The sequence below is a fragment of the Ceratotherium simum genome, chromosome 16 (genome assembly GCF_057802395.1).
Source record: "Ceratotherium simum simum isolate JZ-2026a chromosome 16, ASM5780239v1, whole genome shotgun sequence".
NCBI lineage: Eukaryota > Metazoa > Chordata > Mammalia > Perissodactyla > Rhinocerotidae > Ceratotherium > Ceratotherium simum.
In genome coordinates, this window is record NC_141915.1 from 49,522,174 (window position 1) to 49,549,977 (window position 27,804).

The 27,804-nt window shown below is 39.1% G+C and overlaps 1 protein-coding gene across 4 annotated transcripts in view; it reads left to right on the plus strand.

Annotated features, from left to right (window-relative positions):
• CEP112 (centrosomal protein 112) overlaps window positions 1-27,804 on the plus strand; it is a 449,689-nt gene that overhangs the window by 362,605 nt on the left and 59,280 nt on the right. For all 4 annotated transcript variants that reach the window (XM_087441468.1, XM_087441471.1, XM_087441469.1 and 1 more), the window contains one exon: window positions 1,178-1,327. In XM_087441468.1, the coding sequence (XP_087297594.1) occupies window positions 1,178-1,327 (150 nt within the window). The remainder of the gene's footprint in view (window positions 1-1,177; window positions 1,328-27,804) is intronic.

The following is a 27,804-nucleotide window of genomic DNA, read 5'->3' on the forward strand; positions in this document are numbered from 1 at the left end:
TATTGGCTTATAATGCTGAAATCTCGTTTTGTCATCAAATAGTAGTTGGAAAAACTGAGCTTCAAGGAAGATAACTAACTTGTCCAATCTTTCTCACCAACTAGCCCTCCTCCCATAGAACCAACAGAATTATATTCAGGACTAAGGTTCTTTCTTTTATTAGAAGAAACAACCATTTCCTGCTTTTAAAAAGTCATCAGTATTGAATTTGAAAGGAAGTGCATACATCCAAACCAAAGGAGGGGCGATGCTCTCAGTAAGCTCTTTAAATTAAAAGATCCCTCATCAGACGATTACTTTGAGAACTTGGAGGGAGGTCAGTCATGGAGAGAACCAATTCTCAAATGTAGAGAATACTACATGAGTCTCGGAAATGACACTCTTTGAACCAAAATAAACTTTCATGGATATAGATCAGTTAGGAAGAAAACAACCTATTTGGAACTATGTATAATAAACTTCTCTTCAATACCAAAACCTTGTTTAAAAGAAAAACAAAGTAGGCTAGTTAGAGGAACCAGTCAGTACAGTGATTGATCTGACTGCATGGTTCAGATCCTGCCTGTCTCCTTGGTTGGATGTCATCTTCAACAATGTAAAACATGTGACTTCTTTCTATGCCTCTGTTTCTCCATTTATAGAAGATGGGCGATAGTGTTGCTTGTCTCACAGTAGTAAACGACGTAGAAACTGAAAGTGCTTGGCACAATGCACAAATGTTAGTGAATACTCAAAAATTATTGTGTAGAGTGAGGTAACTATGAAGAATGAACTCTGTTCATTACTTTCTTTGGTTACTACAGTTCAAAGTATTATGAAAGGCAAAATAGCTTTTTTCATTCTGATAAGTATATTTCTCAGGAAAATAAAATCTGACACTTTTCATATTTTTGAGATCACAGATGTTCTTTCTTCTGATGAGTAAATATTGTGGAATGTTATAGTGGAAATGTCTTCCAAATATATTTGGTTCAGCAGTTGTTCACCATTCACAGTTTTATTATAGTCTTTATTCTGTGGAATTTCATGCATTATAGTGTGTGATATGTTAATTGAAAATATTTAGTTTGTGGACTAGAGTTTTGCCAAATCCATTCTTTTGTTAAGCATAAATACATATGAAATAGATGCCTCTCACTGAAGAATTTGAAGTTATAGCATGCTGTTTTCATTTTAGATCATAGCAGAGCTTCAGACAACCATTTCCTCTCTGAAAGAGGAGAACAGCCGGCAGCAGCTTGCTGCAGAAAGGCGGCTCCAGGATGTTATACAGAAGTTTGAAGATGAGAAGAAGCAGCTGATTAGAGATAATGACCGAGCAATCAAGGTAATCTGAAGACTTCAGTAACCAGTGGTACCAGCTGCTTTAATGTAATTAAAAGGAGGGCTGAAATCCCGGCACTGGGCAGATGAATGCAGGTATCTGGCTTGTTCACACAGCCTGCAGTAATTCCATTCACTGGACTCTACCTTTGATGTATCCAGTGACTCAGGCTGACTTCCCTCTAAGAGATCACATGCCAGCATAAAAAGTCATTTTTGGCAAGCCCAGTCCATTCACATTGAACAAATATTTGAAAAATACCCTGTCCTTTTTCTTGAGAACCACTTTGGAACTGTCTCTTGAAATTAGAATGACTGTTTTAGCCCAGGACTGCTGGCTAATAAATTCAGAAGTCAGCTTCCAATTTACATTCTATTCTTTGCCCACATCCTTTTATTATGTATTCACATAATGAGAAATAACCTGTTTGAGGTTTGGAATGCCAACAATTTGATGTGCTTTGACATAGTACAGGGTAGATGCGTTGCTGCTGAGAACCGAGGTTGTTTCCAAATGGCTTCAGAGAATCACACCTTTAATAGCAACAGAAAATTCCGTGGACCCTGATTCTTTAGGTGATAGGCGGTTAGATCTCAAAGAAGTTTTTTCTTGGCTTCATAGCAGTGAATATTATTATAAGTGTCTACATCATGCTGTGTTTAATCTGTGAGGATAAGCATCTGGAAACCTTTATAAATAAGATTCAAAAGAGAACAAAAATTTTTTCAAGAATTCCCAGCAAAAGATTATTTTTCAGTGATTTTACTTTGTTATAACAATACTTAAAGCATGTAGAGTAATCATACAAAGCAAAGAAAAATAAAAGAAACATTTGGGTTTTATCTCTGCCCTTTTCTGCCTAATCCTCCCATCTTTCTTTTCTATAGCCTATTGTAGCTATCTGAGTAATTTAGGGAAAAGTTAGTGTTAATGTAAGTCGCTTTTTTATATATACCGTTTTTAAGCCTGGACAACACTGAATAGAATAAAAATCTTAAGATATGGACAAAACTTTGGAGGCCTCTCACTTTAGAGGTGACGACTTATTTTATTGTGTTATTAATGAGATTTTCCCTGTGTATTTCCATCTGTGAGCTTTTTTCTCCCGCACATGTGATATGAGACAAAAAAGATGTTTCTTTTCCATAGTCTGGTAATTTAAAAAAATCTTAGAAGCCTTTTTTCATTTACAAATGCACAGGAAGTGCTCATTGATCTGTATGACTGTTTTTCTTTACATGAACTGAGCCACATACTTTGTTTAAATTGTTTTAATTATGTAAAAATTTCATTTTAAGTGAATTTCTTTTCCACTTAGTGTCCAAATACCAAGTGGTAGTTAATTTCCAAATTTTAAGTAAATAATTGAATCCCAATATAAGCAAAAAGGGAAAACATAAATTAAGTTACTCCATAACAATATAGTTTCTAGTAATGTTTCTTAAAGATTAAAAAAAATCTTGAAAGAAATGTAATTAATATAACTGCCTAGTTTTAATTATTTGTTTTTGCAAATTTAATCCATTTACTTGTTAAGAGGGAAAAACGTTCTGATTCTAATTTCTAACAAAGTGTCAAATCATAAAGACTGAATTTAAAAGATGGCAGTGTGTATATATAAATATATATATATTTATGACCTCCTAACATAGATACCATAGGTACTTGAAAATAATTAAAATTACAATGTAGCTAAGATATAGTTCAGTTTTGGTTCATTCACTTAGATTATGTGTAAAGTGAATGACATTTTTTAAATTAACATACATAGGATAATTAATTCATTAGCACTTATTGCCTTGGTTCTTTTTTTTCAGGCTATGTTACCCAAAATAATAGGAATAATAGCTGAGATTTATTCAACATGGACTATGTACCAGGCTCTCTGCCAAACAGTTTCATTCATCTCATGTTCCATTATCTCACTTAAGCCTTACAGGAATCTTTATGAGGAAGGTATTTCTGTCATCCTCATCTTACAAATGGGAAAACTGAGGCTCTGCGGTTGAATAACCAGCCCAAGGTCATACTACTAAACAACTGGCAGAGCCAAGTTCAAGTTACAGTCTTTCTGATGTGAAAGTCTCCGCTATTAACCATTACACCAAATCTCAGTCTCTACATTCTGTCTATGAAAGAGAGTCAATGGCCAAGTGCATAAATGAACCCAGATATCCTCATTCTAGTTTCTGCCTGCCTGAATGATAATAGCACTTTTGCAACAGTTATTTGGTTTGGACATTCCAATTATATTTGAGCGTTTTATACATATAAATACATAGATGGATAGATAGAGACACTCAGAGAGAGGCCTAGTCACCATGAGGCTTGTATTTGGTTTTCTGAAACCAAATACATTTGTCTGCATATATATTAAAATAAGCTCATATGTACATAATATTTTGTAACATTAAATATTACTGTATTTAAATATTCGTATTAAATAGTGCTGTAAAAACAGTGTGCATGCTAACTGTGAAATGTACTTGACCTCATTTCTGGGTTGATGATGAGCTGAGCTCTCAAGCTGAGAATGGAGCTTGGAGATGGAGAGTAAACCTAGTACTCACTCTGCCAGAGCTACAATAATGTTTCTGTGAATAAATAGATCTTTCTTTAAATTCTTCAGAGAAAACTGGAGGTATAAAGTAGTCTACTAAAATCCACTTAAAGGGCCACCGTTCTGCTGCAGTATAACCTGATAAAACATTTCTGCAGGATAATTTGGCGATACCTATCATTATTAAATTGCCTGAGAGACGTGCCTAGCCTTTGACCCCTTTCCAGAATTTGCCCTAAGATGGCAATTAAAGAGTTTCACTAAGCCTTAGCTAGCCAAAAAGATACTCATTCTGGCATTCACTCAGTTATCCAATAACTATTTATTGAGCTCCTATTATATACTAGCCACCCACAATACCCGCATTCTCTCTCCTTTCTATAGTTTATTTTTCACCATAGCACATAAATGGAAAACTATGCAATATTGAAAATGATGTTGGAGAAGGGTGCTTAAAGATTTTGAAAATGTTCACAAGATAGTTTTCAATGAAAATACAGTTTACAAAACATTATGTACGTATGAGGTAATTTTTGCAAAGAAAAGTGCGTATAAAGAGAAAAAAGATTGGAATCATCAAAATTTTACTGGTGTAGATCTCTGAGTCGTGGAATTTGTGGTAATTTTCTTCTTTTATCTTAGCTCTATATTTTAAGTTATAGCATCACTTTTACAATAAGAAACAACAAAAATAGTTTGGTAAAAAAAGGAGGAGCCACCAGCCTAAAAGGAATCCAGTGGACATTAAGGGAATCATAGTAGCTGAGACTAATGGTAGGCATGATCCTTGCCGTCTAAGACACAACAGATGAAGTGAAGTCTTTCACAAAACAGAATTCTTGGAGTATGAAGAGTTATAGAGACAAACACGTTTAGATGAGTAGATCTTTTGTGCTGTAGTATACCCCATCTTAAAAAGTCAAGATTGAGGGGCCAGCCTGGTGGCATAGCAGTTAAGTTCACAGGCTCCGCTTCGGCGGCCCAGGGTTCACAGGCACAGACTTACACACTGTTTATCAAGCCATGCTGAGTCAAGTGTCCCATATAAAGTAGAGGAAGATGGGCATGGATGTTAGCCCAGGGCCAATCTTCCTTGGCCAGAAGAGGAGGGTTGGCATCGGGTGTTAGCTCAAGGCGAACCTTCCTCACACACACCAAAACAGCCGAGATTGAAAAAATCTTCTTTATCACTTCTTTACTGCTTTGGCTCACTCCTTACCTTCAAAGTCAAGCTTCTAAAAAGAGCCATCTCTGCTGCATAACAAACCACTCCAAAACATGGTGGTTTAAAGCAACAACTATGTTATGTGCCTGTAATTCTTTGGATCAGAAATTCGGGCAGGGGTGGTTCTTACGCTCAGTGTGTAGCATTGGCTGGGGCCCCTCGTGGGGTTACATTCAGCAGGAAGCTTGGCTGGGGCTGCAACGTCCAAGATGGTTTCAGGCACTCTCCATATGGCCTTGCTCTCTGGGTAGTCAGACTTTTTACATGGTAGCTGGTGTCCAAGAGGAAGTGCTCAAAGAGGTGAAGGCAGACCTGCACTTCTCTCAAGGCTGCCATAGGAAGATTCACAGTAGCACTTCCACCACATTCTGTTGGTCAAGACAGGTCCGAGGTCCAACCCAGAATCGAGGGGAGGGGAAATAACCCCCTCCTCTAATGGGAGGAAGGGGAGAGATCATGAGGCCATCTTAAATCCGCCACGGTAGTCTGTGCTAAACATCCAGTTTCCATCTCCCATTCATTCCTCATCTGTACAAAACAGTACAAAGAAGAAAATATCTATATCTGTATTCCTACCACCCAGAATCAACATTGTTAAATAACATGGTGGCATATTTGTATCCATCTTTTTTTTTTTTTAAGAAAATCTACTCTGTTGTTTTTGTAAAAATGGATAATGGTAAATGTTCATAAATAATTCAAAATTCAGAGAGGAAAAAACGTAAAAATATTTAAAGTCATCCCAAATCCCGTCACCCAGAAATAACCATCATAGCATTAAAGTGAACGTTATTTCAGATATCCTGCTACATATAAGGAAAGAAGAGAAAGAAAGACTTATAAAATGGGATAATACTCTAGATTCTATATTTTTGTTTGTTTTAGAAAAATCACTTAAATTTAACAGATGAAAGAAACTAGAGTAAAACAAGGAATTGTTGAACTTTTGGACAGAATTTGATTTGGGGCTGAAAAGTGAGTACATTAGTACGCTCTTACTTCTCCCCTCACCCCTCCTTATCACCTCCTTCATGGGGTGGTATTATTATTTTTACTCTGTCTGGGTTTATGATATTCACCATTTGTCTTTAATCATAACCTTTAGTTTATACTCAAGCTAGCTTTAATGGATGTGGTGCTTACCACTAGGCCTTTTACCACAGCAACTCCATTGCCAAAGTTTTTCCTTTGATTTGGTTCTTAATTGGCTGGACTTCATGGTCAAGTAGCTTCTTCAAGACTCATGGTACTATCTTCCCTGAGTTTTTTCATGTTTAAGAATGTCTACTGATTAACCTTTATGTTTGAATGACATGTTAGATGGGCACAATATTCCTGTTCACATTTTTTCCCCTGAGAACTGTAAACACTGCTCATCTAGCATTTAATATCACCATGGAGAAGGCTGGGCAAGACTGAGTTTTCCCCCATGTAAATGGTTTGCGTTTTTGGAGGGATTCCTGAAGAAGTCTTTCTTGATCGTGTAAGTTTAATAAATTAACCAGGATAAATTCATTAATTAACCAGGATACCTCTAAATGTTAAACATTCAATATCAAATGTTTCTGAAGCATGGTGATTCTCCCTCTCTGTAAGTAAATCTTATCTGTAGTGTCTGCATTTTCTCTGACCTGAGGGAAGGGGAAGGAAGGGCTGGAGTAGAGGCTGCTACAGTCTGGTTGGGCTGATTGCTCTCTTTGTTTCAAGATTCACACCACCCCAATGGGAGAGGGAGTCTGCTATCCCTCTGGGGTTTGAATTATCCCCATTTGGTGTACATCCCTGAAGTCCTGACACCTTCACTTCCCTCAGAGATAGACAGCTGGATAGTTACCTGTTTTTCCGCTACATCTGTCTCCACTTCTCTCAGTCAGAAGAGGAAAAAGATGAGGCTACTCAGACAGTTTTCTTCTCTCCAGATCTGGTGATGTTAATGAGAATTCTCAGGATTTTGTTAACCCATAGCAAAATAATGATTGAGGAAACACTGGCAGATTTTGAAGTTGAGTTATCATGCAACTCTCTAGTGTGCTCCAGAAGCAAGTTTCTTCCTTGACCACAGGCTTTTGAGGGTTTTTTGTATTATGTCTACCTCACTTCTCTATTTCAGTGCTGTTAGTGCATTTTTGCTGGTTTTTACTGTTATTTACTTACTTTATTTGATGTTGGGAGAGGGAAAATCAGTCTACCATCTGATCTTAGAAGCCTGTTTGAATCCTTAATAACATTTAACAAGGAACCTGTGTTAGTCAGCTATTGCCACGATAATGCTACATAACAAACAATCCCCCAAACTCAGTGACTTATAATAATAAACATTTATGTTTCTTTCAATACCAGTGCAGATCACTGGTGTGGCTCATATTTAGGCTGTGGATTGGTGGGCTTTGACCCCAGGCTTTAGATTGGCTTCAGGCCTGCTCTACATGTCTGCACAGTCTCCTTGGACTAGGCTGGGGTATCCTCCTCATGGAGTACAGGGGTGCAAAAAGGTGAGCAGAAAAACAATCCCTGCAGCCTCAGCCTCATTTCCGTCCAATCAATGGGCAGGGAAATTATAGATCCACTCTAGTAAGAGGCCGTGAACATCTGTGAACAATGATTTAATCTGCCTCGTAAATGGTCTTTTAGAGTTTTTAGAACTCCCTTCGCTCCATGGCAGTACTTTCCCAGTTCATCTACCATTCTGAAACCCTCTTTCCCATTCCCTGTCTCCTTTTCCTCTTTTTAGCCACTCAAATGTTGGTATTACTCAAGACCTCTTCTGTATTCTCTATGTGTACTGTGCGTGGACAATCTCATCGCTTCATGTAAACTTCCATGCAAACGAATTCTGAATTTTCACCTCCACCCAGACTTTTTTTCTGAGCTCTCCATCTGCATTTCTAACTACCGTTGCACATTTTCACTTAGATGACCCATAGGCTGCTCAAACTAGACAGGTCATAAACTGAATTTATCTTTCTTCCACTCTTCCCTTCCCGCCAACCTGTTCTTCTTGTATTGATTATCTGAATTAAAGTACCACCGTCATCCACCCAGTCACTCAAGTGAGACTCTGAAAGTCCCCTTGAACAAAATCTTCCCCTCCTTCACCTTGCTTAGGTCAATTCCTAGAAATAATGCCTAAATATATCCAGGCTCATACCCCATTCCCCAGCGGTTAGTTCCTACCTTCTCAGTCAGATCTTCATCATCTTTGGTCTTGCCTTTTACAATCCCTCCTATGCAGAATCACTGCCAATAGCTTGAACCTCTCAAATCTATCCCTTGCACTGTTGATAAGGTGACCTTTCTAGAACACAAATAGGAGCATGTGGTTTGCTACTTACAATCCATCAGTGGCTTTCCACTGCCTACAGGATAAAGCCTATATTTGTCAGCGTGGCATATGGAACACTTCATGATCTAAACCAGCAGTTCTCAAGGTGTTGTCCTTAGACCACTGTGAGTCTCTGAGACCTTTTCAGGGATCAAAACTATTTTCATAATAACACTGAGACGTTGCTTGCCTTTTTCACTGTGTTCACATTTGCACTGATGATATAAAAGCATTGGTGGGTAAAACTGCTGTATCTTAGCACATAACAAAGCATTGATACTAATGTACCTGGTAGTCATTATTTTCTTCACAACCACATACTTGTGCTTTAAAACAAAACTGAAGCAATAAAGTATGTTAATTTTGTTAAATCTCAACCCTTGACAACACATCTTTTTAATGTTAATAGGAGGTACACATAAAGCACTTCTGTTGCATCCTGAAGTAGGATGGTTGTCTCAAGGAAGAGCAGTTCTGCATTTATTTGAGTGTGAGCTGAACTCTAGTCACTTGGGAAGAACAATTGACAGGCAAACTGTGTGTCTTCAGGTTTGAGTATCTGGCAGAGGTTTTCTTGAAAATGAAGAAAATGAGCCTGATGCTTCAAGGACAACAACTGACTGTATTGTTGCTAATGATAAAATTTGAGCTTTCAAGCAAAAGTTAGAAATTTGGAAAACTTGTGCCATGGTGGTAAGCTTGACAGCGTCCCAAAACTTAAAAACTTTTTGATGAGAGCAGTGGTATTACTAAGGATGTGATGGGAAGAAAGGGGGAAGAATATAGTGAAGCATATCAACATTTGGAAGATTTATATAACTCACTGAACCAGTGTTTTCCAAATGACCAGTACCTGATGTTACAAAATCACGCATGGGTAAAAGATCCATTCAGAGTACAAGAGACCAATGGATTTTAATGTAACAGTACACCAAGTTCACTGATAGAGTTTCAAATTCCAAACTGCAACCAACTGTTAAGAGATTACCACTTGTCCAATTTTGATATAGTCACAGGAATATCCACAATCATCTGAAAAGGCTATTAAAATACACCTCCCTTTTCCAATTCCTTATCCCTGTGAGGTTGTCTTCCTGTACTTCAACCAAAGCAACACATTGCAAGAGATTGAGTGCAGACGCAGATTTGAGAATTCAGCTGCCTTCTATTAAGGCAGACATTAAAAAGATTTGCAAAAATATAAAACATAGCCACTCTTCTCACTAATTTTTTTTTGCTTTGGAAAATAGTTATTTATTTATTTTTTTTGTGAGGAAGACTAGCCCTGTGCTAACTTCTGTTGCCAATCCTCCTCTTTTTGCTGAGGAAGATTGGCCCTGGGCTAACATCTGTGCCCATCTTCCTCTACTTTATATGTGGGACACCTGCCACAGCATGGCTTGATAAGCAGTGCATAGATCCACGCCCGGGATCTGAACCTGCGAACCCTGGGCCACCGAAGTGGAGCGCGTGAATTTAACCACTATGCCACCGGGCCAGCCCCGGAAAATAGTTATTTGTTATTAAAAAATATGATGTTTACGTTCACACATACTGAGTTTATTACTATTATTTTAAAATGAATTAGCAAATGTTTTAATATTTCTTAGTTTTAATTTATAATATGGTAAATATCAATAGATATAACCCAATAAACAAAACCTCTTTGAGGTTCTTAATTTTTAAGAGTGTAAAGGGTCCAGAGACCAAAACCTTTGAGAACCACTTGTCTAGATGTTGCCCTTCTCTCCACCTCATCAACGGCCAGTCCTCAGCATTCATGCCATGCTCTCTGTGATCCCGTGAACTCTGTGTAAAGTCCTTTGCCTTTAAGACTCAAATGTCGTCTTTTCTGTGAAGTGTCAGAGCGAGAAGCTTATACCAACTTTGTCATTCCTCTAGTGCAGGTTTCGCTGCACTGTGATGCTGTCTGTCATCCCTCATCCGAAACCTTGAGGTTGGATGCGTTTTGCAAATCAAAATCTGCAGATTCCAGGAAGGTGATACAGTGCTTGTACTGTATCCCCAGTGGGGTCTGGGACAGCACACTGTACCCAGACACACAAATGCACAGTGAAAGGTGTGCATATCCCCAAAAAATGGGACAAATAGAGACTATAAACATCCTCGCAACGTCGGTCAGGTTTTGTTGCCTCACAAGTTAACTGCAGACTTTTAAAAATAATTTGTGGTTTTCAGACGACTTTTAGATTTCAGGATTGCAGATAAGAGGTTGTGAACCTGTATTTTCATTAATTCTCTTTCTCACCAACTAGACTCTAAGCTTCTTGAGAGCAAGCGCTTACCACAATGTTTGGTTCAACGGAAGTGCTAAAACATATGCTGAATAAATGAATGCTGTTGCCTCATAAATCAAGGCTCTGAAAACTAACAATGTCACTTTATTCTCATGTCATTTTATTGATGGCAGCAAGATTGTAAATATTTTGTGATGGTATAGCAGATATGTGAAAATAACTGAGATCTTTGGTAACAGTGATATATTTTACCTTATTAGGCTTGTTATGATAAAATACCCTGCACTTTGTATATATTATCTGAGAGCATAAGTTGGGGACCAGGGAGAGGCCCGCAAAAGGCTGTACACCAAAGCCAAGTTATCTAAATGTTCATTAGCAATATCCACTGAACTCACAGAAGTTCACTGGGGGAATTTGTTAGAAATAGTTCTGCAGAAAGAGTGTGGAACATTCTTCTGGCATCACTGCACCACCAGGGCTAAACCCTTTCTTTGAAGCTAGTGTATTGAAAGTTCCTCACTGTGAAGCCAGATGTCCAAGCAGAGATTTCATATCAAGGAGATATGTTGTAAAATTTTTGCTTGCAGGCACAGAAAAGAGATTTTAAAGCATTGATGCTTCTCTCCCTTGGCCACTGACTGGAGTTCACGAGAAAAGGTCGGCTGCCAGTAGGACATCTAGAAATCTGGTCTGTGTTACCAGAAGGGCTTGAGGGAGGGAGAAAGAATATTTCATAAGATTGGGCAATACTCACTGTGCTAAAAGCTTACAGGAATCCATTTCCCAAAGAATAAAATTACAAAGCTCATTGTGGGGTTTTAGTAGCATTGGGAAACAGAAAGAAATTTCAGTGCCTAGCATCAAATGGCTTTGTTTGGGACCTGTTCATTATTTAATTCTTGTCTCCCCTGCACACATGTACTAAAGACACAGAGGGAAGTGGCATTTTCTTTGTGCCCTCCTGAATTAGAATTATTAATGCTAAGAATAGAAATGTATTTTCCATCCCACCCAAGAAGGCTTGCCTGCTCACTCAGAAAGGAAGACAGAGCCATTTAGTCATAGTAGCATAAAGCAAAAGTGCCATTTTCCAGGAAGAATGCTCTGGAAGATAAGCTCGGATAGAGTGTGACAGTGAATTATGACTTTGCTTCCTAGAGTAAGGAGAAGCAATAACAATAAATGAGCAGAGGAGAAATGAACAGTTCTCCCCCCCAAAGTATTTTACCCCATATCCTTCCTCCAGTTCTAGTCACTGGCAAATTTTTATTTTATTTAAAGACTAGTTGAAGATTATTTGTTCAGTGGACAAAATCCTTCAAGCACTAGGAAAAATATTTTTAGCCCCTGGAACTGCCTTATATATACTAAGGAATCAGTTAGGGTTTGATGAGTGAATGCACAAATGACAGAGTGATTGAAGGAGTGAGTACAGGTGAAAACAGATTCTCCTTCACCAATGGTAGGTAAATTTTACTCTTGAGAAGTCACTAAGTGACTATATGTGGTTAATTTTATTATTGAATGGTCCAAAATAGGAACTGCTTTGGTTAATCAAATATTGGAACATATATATGCATCATTTAGTGTTTTTAATATTTAAAGAAATTAACAAATAACTATTTGGAAATACTTCAGTCTTTAATAATTCTGAACTATATCAGAAACTATTTCAAAGTCAGTATGGTGAACATAATGAGCTGAAGTAATTGTAAGCCTCAAAAACCAAAATTACTGAATGATTAGTATGTATATACAAATGTGCATATACACAGAATTATATATATTCACACACGTGTATTCAGAAGCACTGGGTTACATAGAGTCCTAATTGTTAGAAGACTTGATAATTATTTCATATAATAATTATATTAAATGATTTTGTGATGTTTTGATTGAGTTGGCTGTTTGCCTATTCTCTCTAGCAGAAGCTGGGTTTCTGTTCAATCTCTGATGACTTTCGACCAACCTCTCTTTCACCATTTATCGATATTGAAGTTGATGCCTCTTCCTTTTAGCTATCATGATGTTATCTCTTGCTTCCCCCTTGCTTCCAGGATTTATTCCTAAAAAATTCAACACGTTGCTCTTGTCTTCCTGTGCCCCAGCCCCCAGCTTCAGCATTGGTGACAGCAACACCCAGCTGGTGTGCCGGCATCGGCTTGTACTAGCTTGAGTGAGCTGATTGTTAAATTGTCGGGAATCCTGCCAGCTGGAGTGTGTGCACCATGGAAGTCAGTGCGCACTGCTACAAATATTTTTTGAGAGCCAATTATTAAACATTGACCAGCGTAGTGCTGCCACAACAGTTCCCTTTCCCCCACTTTCTTGATGAAACTGACTTCCAGCTCTAATCTCCATGATCATGGTGATGCTCAACCTTCTCAACACAGGGGTGTGTGGATGGACAGGTGGATAGACAGCATTCCACTATCGCTCCTGCTATTCTTTCCAGCTACCGACCAACCACTTGCTCTGCTTTTTCTGATATTTGTATGATTCCGCTCTCCAAAATGTTCCCTTCAAGTCCCTTTTCTAATCCCAACATAATACAGAAAGTTTACAGAGTAACCTGATACCTCTGTCTCACTTCAGTGGTGTTTTCCCACTTCTAATCCTTCTCTGACTTCATGCAGCATTTGACTATATTGACCAACAAGTTTCCTTCTAGAATGGAGTTTGGCAAACTTTTTCTGTAAAGGGCCAGATAGTAAATATTTCAGTCTTCCTGGGCCATACGGTCTCTGTCGCAATTACTCAGTTCTTGCTGTTGTGGTATATGAAAGCAGCCATAGAGAATCTGTCAACAACTGGGCATGGCCATGTTCCGATAAAACTTTATTTACAAAAACAGGCGGGCTGCCAGATTTGGCCTGCTGGGCACAGTTTGCTAACCCCTGCTCTAAAAACTCACTCTTCTCTTGGTTTATATGATACTTGTTTTACTTGTCTCCTCTGTTGGTCTCTCCTCCTCCTAGTGGGTGTTCCTCAAGTCTGTGTCCTGGGCTTTGCTTCTCCTTTTCCCTTCCACGGTGAGCTCATCTCCTCTGTGACTTCAGCTGTCACTTCTGCAGAGATGGTTCCCAGAAGCCTCGGCCTGATTCCTGGTTGAGCCCTATATCTCCCACTGCCTGTAAATCATCTTCTTTGGAGGATGCACTACTATTTAAAACTCAGTCACTACAACATTGAATTATCATCTTCCCTTCCAAATTGGCTCTTCTTTCCAGTCTATCAGGGTTACCCCTAGTCTTTCTGTTTCCTGCTAGACTCTTTGGGTTCATCTGTGTCCTTTGTCTCCTTCATCCCAGTTTATCTCAAGTCTATCACCAGCGTCCTAGAATGTATTTCTTATTCCTCCGATATGACCCTCTTCAGAGCCCTTCTCAACTTGCGATTGATTTAAAACAGCCTCCTCTCAACTGATGTTCCTGCCAGAATCTCGCAGCTCCAGTCCAGTATGAAGAACTCTGCCAGAGAAATCTTAAATCACTGATTTCCCTGCCTTACAAAGAGTGCTTAGAAATCAATAAGAAAAGACTAACAAGCCAGTGGACAAAAAGAGCAAAGGATATGAACACAGAATTCACAGACAAAAAGTAATATTCAGCATACATGTGAAAAATATGCTTATTCTCATTCATAATTAAAGAAATGTGAATCAAAACTACAAAGTTTCAAAAGGCCTGGCTGCCACTCAATGGGCATGAACTTTGAATTTGAAAAAATACCCACTGAGGGGCCAGCCTGGTGGCATAGTGGTTAAGTTCACGTGCTCCGCTTTGGCGGCTCAGGGTTCGCAGGTTCAGATCCCGGGCGCGGACCTATGCACCACTTATGAAGCCATGCTGTGGCAGCATCCCACATAAAATGGAGGAAGTTGGGCACAGATGTTAGTTCAGTGCCAATCTTCCTCAGCAAAGAGGAGGATTGGCAACAGACGTTAGCTCAGGGCTAATCTTCCTCACCAAAAAAAAATATATATACCCACTGATGCACTATTGCTAGGAGTATAAGTCAGTGCAGCCTCTTTGGAGGGCATCGTGGGAGTATCCACTCCCACTTTAAATGCACATAACCTTTGGCTCAGCAGTTCCACTGATAGGAATTTATCCCATGGATATACTTGCAAGGATATACAAACTTTTAGCATTATCTGAGGAAAAAGCTAGGGAAAAAGTAAATTATGGGTCATCCATACAATGGAATATTATGAGGCCATTTTAAAGGAATGAAATAGTTCTATGTGAAAATGAGACAAGCTTGCCAATATGGAGTAAGTGAAAAGAATGCAGAATGTCATATACGTTTAAAATTGGGTCTTGGATATGAGAGTGATCTGGCTGCGAAATCTCTCACCCCACTGATTGCCAGGTTGATTCGGCTGATCTGGCTGGCTAGGCAGATGTCCCCGTCCTCCCTCACTGCTCCATGTGCGTCCCTCCCAGAGCTGCACACTCCGCTGAAAAGGACGACCTTCCCCGACAGAGGAGGACCATTCTTTGGCCAGAGGTATACAAGTAGCTTCACTCCCCTGCTAGAACCTCCAGACAAGCTCTCAGGGTCCATTTGTAGGAGAACATTGGGTAGTCAAGCTGCCAAGACTCCAGACACATCCAAATGAGGCGCCGCATGTGGCAGTCTGCCTTTCTTAAAAAAAAAAAAAAAAAAAATGGATCTCAAAAATGGGTAACTGGTTATCTTGGGGGAATAGAACTTTTTCTTTTTCATTTTGTATCTTTTGATGATTTAATTTCTTACAGTGTCATATTACTAAATTGAATTTAGAGGATTGCTTACAAGGCCTGCTTATAACCAGGCAGATTCTTCTGCCTGGCTCTCAAAAAGCCCACCCAGATTTCTCAGTATTCCTCAACATGCACGTTCTGTTCTAGTCCAGCTGGTCTTCTCACTGTCCACAGTACATGTTGGTGCCTACATCCTGCCTTCACTCATGGTGTGTCCCTTCCTCCTCACTACAGCCTCTCCTTCACCCCTCTGATTGTCGGGTATTAGCAAGGCCATCTCGAGGTCCTACCTATCTCCTTCATAAAGATTATCTGACTGCCCCAGTCTCTGGGGACCTCATACTTTAAGTCCTATTATTAATGCTTAGTGATTCTCTTCTTGTTTCATGTCTCATACTTCTGGATTCTGCATAGCACCCACAGACTGGGCACCTTAAAAATTAAGAGTCAGTTGGTTTAAAGAATATAATCTTCAGTCATTAAATGCTAAATTTTATGTCTGTTATTGTTTTATTTAAGGCAGCTTTAAACACATCAGCACCAATTTTGCAGTTTGAAGAAGTAGGGATCCCCATACACACAGCAAAAAAATAAAAAAATCTACAGTTAAATATTTAAGGCTTTCGGTTAGCAAACTCTTCTTTTAAGATACAGACGTCCTTAATATGTTAACATATCGAACTGCTTGAAGTAATTCACGCTCTAATGTGAAATTGTTTAATCAGAGACTTTCTTCCTAACAATCAGATGAGATCATCCACGTGAAGGCTTAGGAAGTGGTATCTGGAGGGGGAAAGCGAGAAAAGAGAGCTAGAGGGTAATTTGGGAGCCTGAGGAGAGGTGAGGCAAGCTGCCTTGAGGGCAGCCGGAGAGGCTACAGAGGAAAAGGGAAGGGGCTAGACTGGGATGAGAGGAGGAGCAGGACGGCCTCTTGGTAGACTTTGTTTCGGATCATCTTTGTTGCTACAGAAGTTTAATGCTTGACTTCATAAGTATTTCTGACTCTATTTTACATGATCCTATGTTTACATGTATAGGCTGAGATATAGGTACATTTTTAAAAAAGGAAACGGAATACATGTATATATATGTATATATGTGTGTATTTGTGTATGTATGTGTGCTTGTGTGTATAGACTTTTCAAAAAAGATAGAATGCATATACATATCTATATGTATATGTGTATACGTGCATATATATTTTCCAACAGTTATTGTACATTCATAGTAAGAAAAAAGTGAAGCTATGAATAAACAGTTATATTATCATAACTGATTCTGCATAAATGTGCCTTATAAATCATGGAAAAGTTTTAGGATGGGCCTAGCTCATTCTGCTTTACATTTACATAGTGTTATTTTTGGGGGATTTGTTGCATAAGGAAATATGTAATGAAAGAGTTAATCTGTACAGCTTTACACAATTTCTAAGGAACTAAATCAAAATCAATAAATTAATAAAAATAAACCTCATTTTGCACATGTATTGTGTTTTCCAAATGTATATAACTGGGAAAAAAATGTGATGCTGTCATGCCATCGCAAAAGCCCAAAATGTTGTTTCCAGGGTTGTCAATAGGAGGCTATTGCTGTCACAGCAGCACTAGTAGCAGCTAAAACTAAAGATTTGGATCGAAAGAGGTCTGGTGTGGTTGGTGGGTTACAGGAATGCTTTAATGTTGGAAGCACAGAGGAAAAAGTGGAATTAAAAACAAAGAAACAGCCCCCATTTTTTTCAAGAGAGGCAGAACCCTTTTGCTTTTATGTCTCTGTCACTTGCTCCAGGATTCTTCATAAAGCCCTCTAACCACCTAAATAAATATTCATATGGCTGCTCAACATCTCATTAATAAAACAAGATTTGGTGGTAAAATATTTCAGGGTAACATATGATTTGCATCTCACCCTTGTTTAGCTTTAAATCTCAAGCAATTAATAAATTAGACTCGAGAGCTTTTTAAGAAGTAACGTCTTACATGCACCACAAATTGCATTATTTTTACGTGTAAATAATGATGAAAGGAGAGATTGTTCCTTTGATGTCTATAAACTACACTGTAAAATATGCAGAAAACATTCTTGAGTTTAGTTGGAGCCAAAACAAATAGACGAGCTCATAAAACAAAGCAGCAGCATTCTTAGAAACAAGCATTATTTTTTCTTTTCTTCCCAATTGCTTTTTTCTATCTTTTATATTTTTGCCATTCGTAGTGGCAGATTCATTCCACATTCAAAAGTGATGCTAGCCAGCATTTCCTCATCCAGAGAACTGGGTTCTTCTCAGATTCCTCCCAATATGCTTATCTTCCTATACAGCTCTGACCAGACCTCAGCTGCACTGCTAGTTTTTGTACAGTGAATCATTTTTGTCAGTAGTATTTCATTGTTGCTTAAAAAACTAATTATTTCAAATTTTAGCACGTACTGGTGTTCCGCAGAGAGAGAGACTGACTTTTCTCTCTATTTTCCAAGCTGGCTTATCTAGTTTTGTTTTATTTTTCAATAGTATCTGCCAATCCTTGTTTACAAATTCTGAGTTTGGCCTAATTTTTTCTTTGGTATAGTTAACAAATAGCACCTCGTTGTAAGTTCATGTCTCATGGGAAGGATACAGAAACAGTTTGGGCTCCTGTTGGAATATAGAACAAATTCATTATTAACATCACAAGGTGGGTTGTGTTCTGCATCTGACTGCATGTGAATTATTCTTTGAACACACTGGGTAGTGTAAAATCAAATACTAGGTAGATGTGCTTATTTGGAGAGGCCAAAGATGTATGTGTGCTTGACCTAAAGTCCTTCCCAACATAGACAATGGATATTCATCCATGGGATCAACTTTGCCGTGGCCCCTGCTTCAGCCTTGTTAACATATCTACCATTTCACTTCTTGGCCTGGTGCTTTTTCATTGAAACTGATCCTGAGCTCTGATCACTTCAAATAATAGTCTTGTCTATCAGATCCTGTGTCACATTTCCTCTAGCTGAGTTTTTATTCTGATTTCTCGTCTTTTCTTCTTGATGGCAGTTTTCCATTCAAGCTCACCTGTTCTCTGTTCTCAAACATCATATTCTTATCCATCCTTCCTTTATTCTTTTTTCTTTCTTTTTTTTTCTGTGAGGAAGATCGGCCCTGAGCTAACATCTGCCAATCCTCCTCTTTTTGCTGAGGAAGACTGGCCCTGGGCTAACATCCATGCCCATCTTCCTCTACTTTATATGGGACGCCACCACAGCATGGCTTGCCAAGCGGTGCGTCGGTGCGCGCTGGGGATCCAAACTGGCGAACCCTGGGCGGCTGCAGCGGAGCGCGCACACTTAACCGCTTGTGCCACCGGGCCGGCCCCATCCTTCCTTTATTCTTAACAAAGTTTAATAAGCAGAGTATTAAATATAGTGGATTCATGTGAAACTTTTTCCTTTTATACCAGCTAAAATCATAGTTCCCTGTTATTTCATTAATTAATAGAATCTTAAAACTGGAAAGAATCTTAGAGAATTGGCCCCACTGACCTCCCATTCTTCCCATCCTCGTCCCCCATTTCACAGATAAAAATCTTGAGCCCACCTGAGGGAAGTGCCTGGTCTTTTTCACGTAGCTATTGGCAGCACCAAGCCTTGAACCCAAGTCTTCCAAGTCTTTGGTCTTTCCCTCATACTCCATGTATTCAAATACACATGAAAATGGAAATACTGTTTTTACTTTAAAATGTATGTGAGGTGCCAAAATGTATGAAGCATCTTCCCCACAGTCTTGTGTGGTTCCTTGTGACTCCAGCAGAACTTCCCCTTGGCCTTGGAGTGGGGCTCAGCAAGGCCATTTCTCCCTTGGACTGTTTAGGAAATGTTTCCTTCGGGAGCTGGCTTTGTTGCTTGCTGTGATTTTTTTTTTAAATTATCGCTAGTTGTCCTTGGAAACAAAATGTTCAAAGCCAATTTAGAAAAGAGGTCATGATTTGAAAAGCAACTTTCTTAACATTTTAGCTAATTTAAAGAGCCTTCCAAAGGACCAACAACCAAGTGTTGTTGATGAATAACCATCTCTTGCAGCCTCATAGATATGGAGGTTCAGCAAAGACACTTATGCCAACATTGATTTGTGAGAAGGCTGAGGAATTTGTTTTCCAAGAGGAAGCCAATTATTTTGAGAACCCTTTAGTTCAAGTGACTTCATTTCTATGATGTCAGATGATCAATGAATAAATAAAAGGGGTCAATACAGCAGCATTCTTGACTTTTGGAAGGACACTAGCACAGGGGAATGAAGATGGCAGGCTCTGTATTACTTTGAGTAATTTTTCAGCCTTTGCCAAACTATGAAGTGTTACATGAAACTCGATCTTTTTAATGTTACCACTGTTTCATTTTTCTGAGGCTCAAAGTATCCTCTTAGATTATCTTGCGTGTGTTGTGTTAGAGACAAGTATAGGGCTTGATAATATGGATTCTGGAGCCAGACTGCCAGACCGCTCCACCATTGAGAACCTCACACAAGTTACTTAACCTCTCTGTGCATCAGCCTCCTCATTTCAAAAAATGGAAATAATAATAAAACTTAGGGGCATTGCTGTGAGAATTAAATGAATTAATGTTTGAAAAGCATTTAGAATAGTATCTTCTACTTAATAATATCTACTTAATAATATCTTCTACTTAACATATACATAATTGTTAAATTATTTTTCAAAAACACCATATCCAATAAGAGTTGAGATATGTTCAAATGTAGCCCGTATTAAATAAACCTCTTGACCCCATTCTCCTTCTAGCCACTGTGTATACTCCATCCCTACTCATTTCTTATTACTTTACAGTCTGACTTCTGTCCCCATCCCTCCACAAAGAAGCTGCTCTTTGGGTTGCCAATGGCATCCTTGTTGCTAAATCCACTGGATGCTCAGCCTTTATCTGCTTGATTCCCTGCAGCATCTGATGCAGTGGAAAGCAGGTCCCTCCAGGTCACATTTATGGTCCCCTCTTTGTCTCCCTTGCTCCCACCCCCAGACTTGCCCCCCTCCAGTCCCTTCTCTGCACCACACCTAGAGTGATCTTTACTTCACTGGGTCCCTGTGGGCAGCCCAGATGTGCTAACGGGGCCTACAAGACTCCATGACCGCCAGCCTGTCCCAGCCATCTCTCACCTCTCGCCTCCTTGCACCCCACACTCCTGCTGTTACTCACCTGTAACTCTTCAAATATGACAAGCTTGTTCTCATCTTCAGCCTTTGCCCCTTCCCCGTCCAACTCCCGTTCATCCTACAGGTCTCATCTTAGATGTCTCTACCCCTAGACATACTTCCTTGGCCATCCCAGGCTACCATGACTGGCTTATATTCCATCCTTCATGCTCCTCTTGTGCCCTCTGACTCTCCCACTGTAGCGTGGGCCCACATAACAGAGTGATTGCTGTTGCTTCTCCACACCTCCCACTGGTGTCTAAGCTCTGTGAACAGAGCCACTCACCGCGAGCCCAGAGCTGAGTCCAGTGCCTGAGAGGCCGTGGTCACTCAGCGTTCATTTGTCGGCTCACTGGATGTTCACTGCCAAATAAACCTAGGGCTAGTGTCCACTTTTGTGTGGACTGTATAGAGCAATAAAAATACAAATCCTTTTAGAAAGCTCTCTCTTTTGAAAATGATATGGCAACACATGCAGAGAAAAGCAATTTAACTTCTTAAGCATCCAAAAATCCTATCCTCTCCATCCGTGTTTTGGGGTGAGTCCTCAGACTTCCCTCCTCACTCCTGCTTTCTTCCCTCTTCTTTCTACGTGTCGCTGAGGCAAATCATTAATAGCATGTCTCTGAATTTTTCATGTGGAAACACTTGACAAAATTTCTAGGGCTAAGAGAACAATCATACTTATAGGCTTTACCCCACGATAGGAACATTTTCTGGTCTGTCCTCTCTCAATTGTCAGTCCCTAAACTATCTAGAAGCTCTGAAAAGTTGGATTTCCCTTTCCTTTCTCCTTATGATCCAAGTTTTTGTTTCATCATATTGAGGCTAGATTATTTCATGACATAAAAATTCCTTTCATTTTATCAATAAACGTAAACAAATATGTCCAAAAAAAAGAAAGTTAAACTAAATCCTCCTGAAAAAAAAATCAGTAGAATTTACTACAAGTAAATATTTAACTACTAGGAAAATAGACATTAAAATTAAGGGGCCCATGGAAAGAGGCCGTCTTCCTCATGGGATGAGCTGAAGGAGGCACTTTGCAAAACTTTAGTTGTTGGTTATATTCTATGGAAAAAATAGCAAATATTTAACTGAAATTAAAATAGTCAATGCAACTTCCAGTCAAGATATAGCAAAATATCACCTTTATGTTACAGCACATTCTCTTAGTCAAGGATGGAGAATTAGAGATGAATCAAATTTTATAAAAATAGAGAAAAATTGTCAGAAAAAAATATTTAAAGGCAAAAAAAATTAATTTTTTGCTCCCTTTGAATTTTAGAGTGATATTGCTACAAATGCTTATAAGGTCTGCCAACCTAAATGACTGCCAGTGGACAGACTGAACAATCGGCTTCCCTGCTTTTATTTCTCTTATTTCTTCCTGACCAAGAAGTCAGGGGCCCTTTGAAACATTTTCACCTTCAGCCACCCATGCCTCCACTGGGGCACAAATTCTCTAGCTGCTAGTTTTCCAAGAAATAATGTGCAGCAAAATTAAAACTTGAAAGCCAGGAGAGTCTGGAAAAAGGATTTCAGAAAAAAAAGTTTTTCAAAGCAGTGCTTTGTATTTATCATATAGCAGCTATAAAGTATACCTACTATGCTGGAGGACACTGAAGGAGAATGTGTACTTTCAAATATCTGCCTTTAGGTTAAGCCCTGGAGCCGAGAGGAAGAGCCAGGACTCAACAGCCAGAGAGGAAAAACTGCTAATCAAAAGAAAAGATAAAAATTAAGTACAGTGGTCATAATATGGCATTTCTGAAAATCATCAAATAAGTTTCAAAACCTTATTTTTGTTCTATTTCTAGCGTCTTTTTGGCATTCTTCACTCTCTTCTGGGACTAACCTGTTTTCATATCTGTGGGATCATTATAGTTTAAAGAGAGTAGGAGTGAGCTGTATACTGCCCATCCAGCCACTTGCCTGAGGCACATGACACTCTTTCAAAGGCTGTTTCCAGGGGCAAGGCAAGTTTCTAAATTCATAGTAAAGGCTTTTAAGTGTGATGTAGTAAGAAGTCCTAAAATATACATATTTATTTCACTGAGGAAATTATATTTCCCACTGAGAGCTGAGTCATAAAGGTTAGTAACATTTTTCTAGAAATTACATAAAATGGAACATGTAAATATAAATTTACTGCAGCTGAGAATGTCTTCGGGGTTGAATTATTTGCACCACTGTTGAGAGACTCCTGGATTCTGTAGGTATAACATGCAGTTTTTTGTTTAAAGGTTATGGCAATAATAAATAATTTCTAGAATCCAGACCTGCGATCATAGCATGACTCCAGTCTCCCATTTCCTGTAACTTTCTTGCCCCATCACATTCCCAGCAAGGCCCTCAGAATCACATTATCCCCTGAAATGCCCCTTTATGGCATCACGTTCTCTACTTGTTTTTCTCGTATTCTCATAATCCCCTCTCTCATTTCCATCATTAACCCCCAAATTTTGAATCAGTTGCACTACCAAGACTATTGTAGGGAAAAACGTGTGTCTTGCATCCCAAATGGAAACCCTAAACACACTTTCCAGCAGAGACATTGTTCTAAATGGTGGATGGGTCTCACAGTACAATTAGCACAATATAATATCTCCGGCACATTCACATTCAGTTCTTCCCCTAGAGATAAGCTCCGACTTGACTCGGCCTAGTCCCCTTCCCTTAGATTACTTTCCCTTCTCAATCTCTTACCCACCAATTTCTTACCAGAGTGGGGCCAAGCCTATTCCCTCTGCCTTCTCACCATGCATTCATTTCTTATTCTTTGCTTTTACCCAGTGCCCAGTGCAGTATTTGGTAAATAGTAAGCACTCAGTAAATTTTGGTTGAAGGAAGAAATGAATTCAGCATTTACATCTACCAACTAATAAAATCACATTCTTAGAAATGATCAACTTCCTCCTCATTTTTAGTATTAGCAATAGTAGTAGTAGTGGCTGTTGTTGTTGTGGTGGTGATTATGTTGATGATGGTGGTCAGGGTGATATCAATAATGAATCTCCCCCAACTCCCCTGAACAGCATCAGTTCTGTTAACCACCTCCTTGAAATTCTCCCCTTCTTTGACTCCCCAGATTCCACACTACACTTAAAATGCCTTCTATGGTTCTGTTCACCGGCTCTTCTTTTCTCTTCAGGAACCCTAAATATAAATTCTGCACCGACACTCTATGATTTTTTTCTGTATTCTTTCTTCCACAGCCAACTCATTCACTCTTACAATTTCAACGCTAATTATTCTGCAGAAGAATGACAGCTTTGAACTCCTGACCCCGGTTTCCCCTCAAGTTCTAGACCGAGTAGATACCTCTGTGTGCGTGATCTCTTGGCATCTAGAACTCAACATATTTCCTCCCCACTGTTACTACTCATGACTTAAATTATACTGAGTCCTCAGCTGACTTTTTCCCTTCCTTGCTTCTTTGCTTCCTACACAGAGTCAGTTGTTTCTGTGCCTTAAATTAACCCTTTTCTTCCTGTTACCATTACCTCAATCCAATTTATGCTTATTACTTCTCTCCTGGACTCTTCCTGAGTCTCCTTGCTGCCTCTTGTTCAACGCTTTCGTGTATTACCAAAGCAGATAAATCAGCCAAATATCTAAACACACCAACCATGTCACTCCGCTACTCAAAAGCTTTCAGTTATCCCCTCTGTCCAGTGAAACATAAAACAAACAGCTCAACCAGCCTGTCTCCCTCATCTTCCACTGTTCCCTACGGGTACCCTAAGCATCAGCCAGAGGGGACTATTTTTATTGCCTAAATATACCCACTGTTTCCTTGTATATAAATCTTTGATGGTGTTGTTCCTTTCACCAGGCCAGACTATTGGGTTGCTTAATTTAAGATTTCAGACATGTACCAATCCTAAATAAGAAGAGAATACCTATGATATAGCAGTAGAATGAGTTGCCAAAATGGAAGTGAAGTCAAGGTTTTCAGAGGAGAGGAAATGAAGGAACTAGGAGGATGACTAGGGACACAGATGGCTGATTAATGAAGACACTGAGGTCATATAATTGTGGGACTTGGGAAGGGGAGGTTAGAACTGGGTCACATTCTGAATCCACAGATAAAGGGACAAGAATAAACTGACAGATGTATATATTGTTGGGTAATGTTCATCTTCATGTAAATGGTCAATAATTATCAAGTCAGTGGTAAAAATTTTGACGTTATATAGACCAAAAAAAGAAGAAGAAGAATATGGTAAAATATCTGGTTTCTTGACTTTTTCACAGTTTGATCAGTTGGGTTATCACAACCCAAAGTAAATTAGATGTAACAAATAGAGTTCCCTAAAAATGTTACGTTTACATTGTGGACGGGAATCTAGGGCGGAGAGCGAGAGAGAGACTGAGAGAGAGATTATGTTTGGAGCTCAAAGGGACATATTCTCTTGGAAAATATCAAATCCTTTTTGAAGAGGGAGAGGTAGAGGATGCTTGCATAATTTAGGCGAGGAGCATATTCAAGGTTTAGAGAACTGACGTTCAAAGACTCCTTTAGAAAGGTGGCCGGGGAGCTGGTCTGCACAAATGAAGGGGCCACAATGAGAGAGAGGAGGGAGTTTAGTGTTCTTCAGCTCCTTGGAGAGGAACTTACAGAAGAAGGAAAGTAAATTGACTTGACATGGAAGGAAATAATAGTTATTAAAGAATTTGAGGGATAGAAATGGACTATATTTGTGAATTTTGCCATCACCTGAGTGTGTTTTGTAGGAACCAATGTGTAGCACATCAATTTGGTATAGCTCTTAAAATAACTTCTAAATTGTTCTTTAGACAGTATAGGTTTTCCTTAAATGGCTATATTTAGATTTTCTTATGTTTTTGTTTCTAAAGTTAATATAATTTGTATCCTTTGCAGATTTGGGCTTGTAGTTCTCCAAAATAAAAACAGCAATTTCAGAAGGCTATGTAATAATTTTAATTATATTAGCAGGTTCTAATTGTCTGCATACCTGGTTACACCCTAGACCACTAGCTGGAAAGCCATACTCTACTCACATCTTATATTATGCATTTCCGTAAAGCTACCAGAATACTCAATTGCCATATATCATCTACCTACCTTACTATAAAGCTCAGAAACCAGAAAAATACACAGGAAAAGTGAGAATGATTGATGTATGGAGATTATAGTGTGGTCTGGGTTGTCAGTGTACTATACTTTGAATACTTTGAATGTGTTTCCCATTTATTTTGTGCCTCAAGTCTGCCTTTCATGGTTTTTATGCCCAGTTTTCACCTCCTTCCTGACCCAGCTTTAGCTAATTCAGTTTGGCACAGGTGATTTTTGGCATGAATGCAAGCTTCATTATAGTTCTGTGCTGCTGGTGGCACAGCTCTGAGCCGCATCCAGTCCTTGCTTTTGAATGTCATCCACAACACCCACCTACACAGAGGACAGACTTGCTCACATCTTCTCATCAAAAGTGAAAATTAGAGCAGGGCCCAGACAGCTCTAACTCAGCTTACTTTCTAGTACTATTTTGGTCGCTATTTACATTTGCTGGTGAGAAAGCAGAAGGCTTTTTTTGTTGCTCCAAACCCTTTTGAAGCCCTACAGCACAGCAGAAATTACACGTTTGTCTGGGCTTTGCCAGTCGGATGGAAGAGGGCGGTAACTACACAATGAGGATGATGATGCGGATAACCCTGTCCTGTTTTATGTTATTTTTGCAAGCATTTTTAATATGCCATATTTCAAAAGTCTTTGGAGCTATTCCTGCCTGAGATATAAGCAATATTAGACATCATTTTCTCCAGGCTACTTTCCACCTGACATATAAATACAGAATACTTCAGTCTCCTCAGAGATCTAAAAGAAGTGGATAAAGAGGTGTTTATTTTTTGTCCTACTATTCATCCTCTTTATGTCTTATCCATGAGTTGTGGGGAAAAATAGCACAGTTACCTTGTGAGGGCAAGAACCATTAATTTCATGCCCTGATTTCCCTCACTTACAGCATCTCAGGAATTACTCTGTTGAGCACGGTGGGCTTTTGATACATAAATGAACACAGAGTAATAGTGAGACTCCTGTTCAGTGTGCCAACTCTCTGCAGAAGGGAGTAAAGAAGACCACTCCATCGAGCAGGCCAAGAGCAATGTACAAAGAGAACTGCAACAAAGAGCTGAAGCCCAGGAAGCAGGGTGAAAACAAATGTTGAGGGATGTTCTCAGAGGAAAATAAAATATAACCAGGAGGGTGAGGCAAGGAGACATCCAGGCATCCAGTCCAATCTCAGCCATCATCAGGGATGTTGGTGTGTAGGGGCCCCACCAGGACCCCCCAGCTGGTTCAGGTACCTGGGTCAAAGATTAACAGGAAGTAAAAGTACCTTGATAATAAGTCATAGGATGGTGCTCTGGAGTCCCTTAAATATGTCTTGCCTTAGATTAAATTGCTTTTAGGAACAATTTAAATTTGTTGAGAATGATCCAAGTGGATTAAGATGATGTGTGCAGTTCAGAGTGACTGTAGGAACTAGAGTGACCTGAAAAATGAAGGCCCCTTTCTGAGTTTTCACCAAGGGACAGAAGAAGAGCTGCCTCCACTAAGATTAACGGAACAGTGGGAGACAGAGAGAGAGGGGCTTTTATAATTATACTCAGTGAGTCATACGGGTTCAACATGCTAGTTTCATATGCATAGAGAAAAAGACATTATGCTAGTAGTGGTTATATCTGAGTGCAAGAATTATGGGAATTTTATTTTCCTCTATATGCTTTTCTATTTTTCTTCAATTACCGTGTATTATTTTACAATCATCTTTTTCAAGGATACCAATCACATGTAATGCAGTAAAATGAGTTTTGTCAGTTTTGAAGAGAAACAACACTCATCTTAAGCTTTACATGTTTGGTTCACGACCATTTCTTTCGAAGAAGCCATGCTAGCCTTACAGTTTTAGTTACAGGCCTAATTCATTAGTAAAGGAAAGCCTCTGATGAAGGGTTAAAATTGACCAAATATGTTTTGGCTACACTCTGCCAAGAACCAGCCTTGGTTTTTTATTAAATATTTTTTTTGACTATTTGCATCCCTACCTTAGGTGTGCTGGGTCTTTTGATTGGAGCTAGTTCTTGTACAGTTCATGAAGTCATGATTTACCTTACACATTATTATCTTTTATTAGAGTTACTTTGAAAGGTGTTTTAAA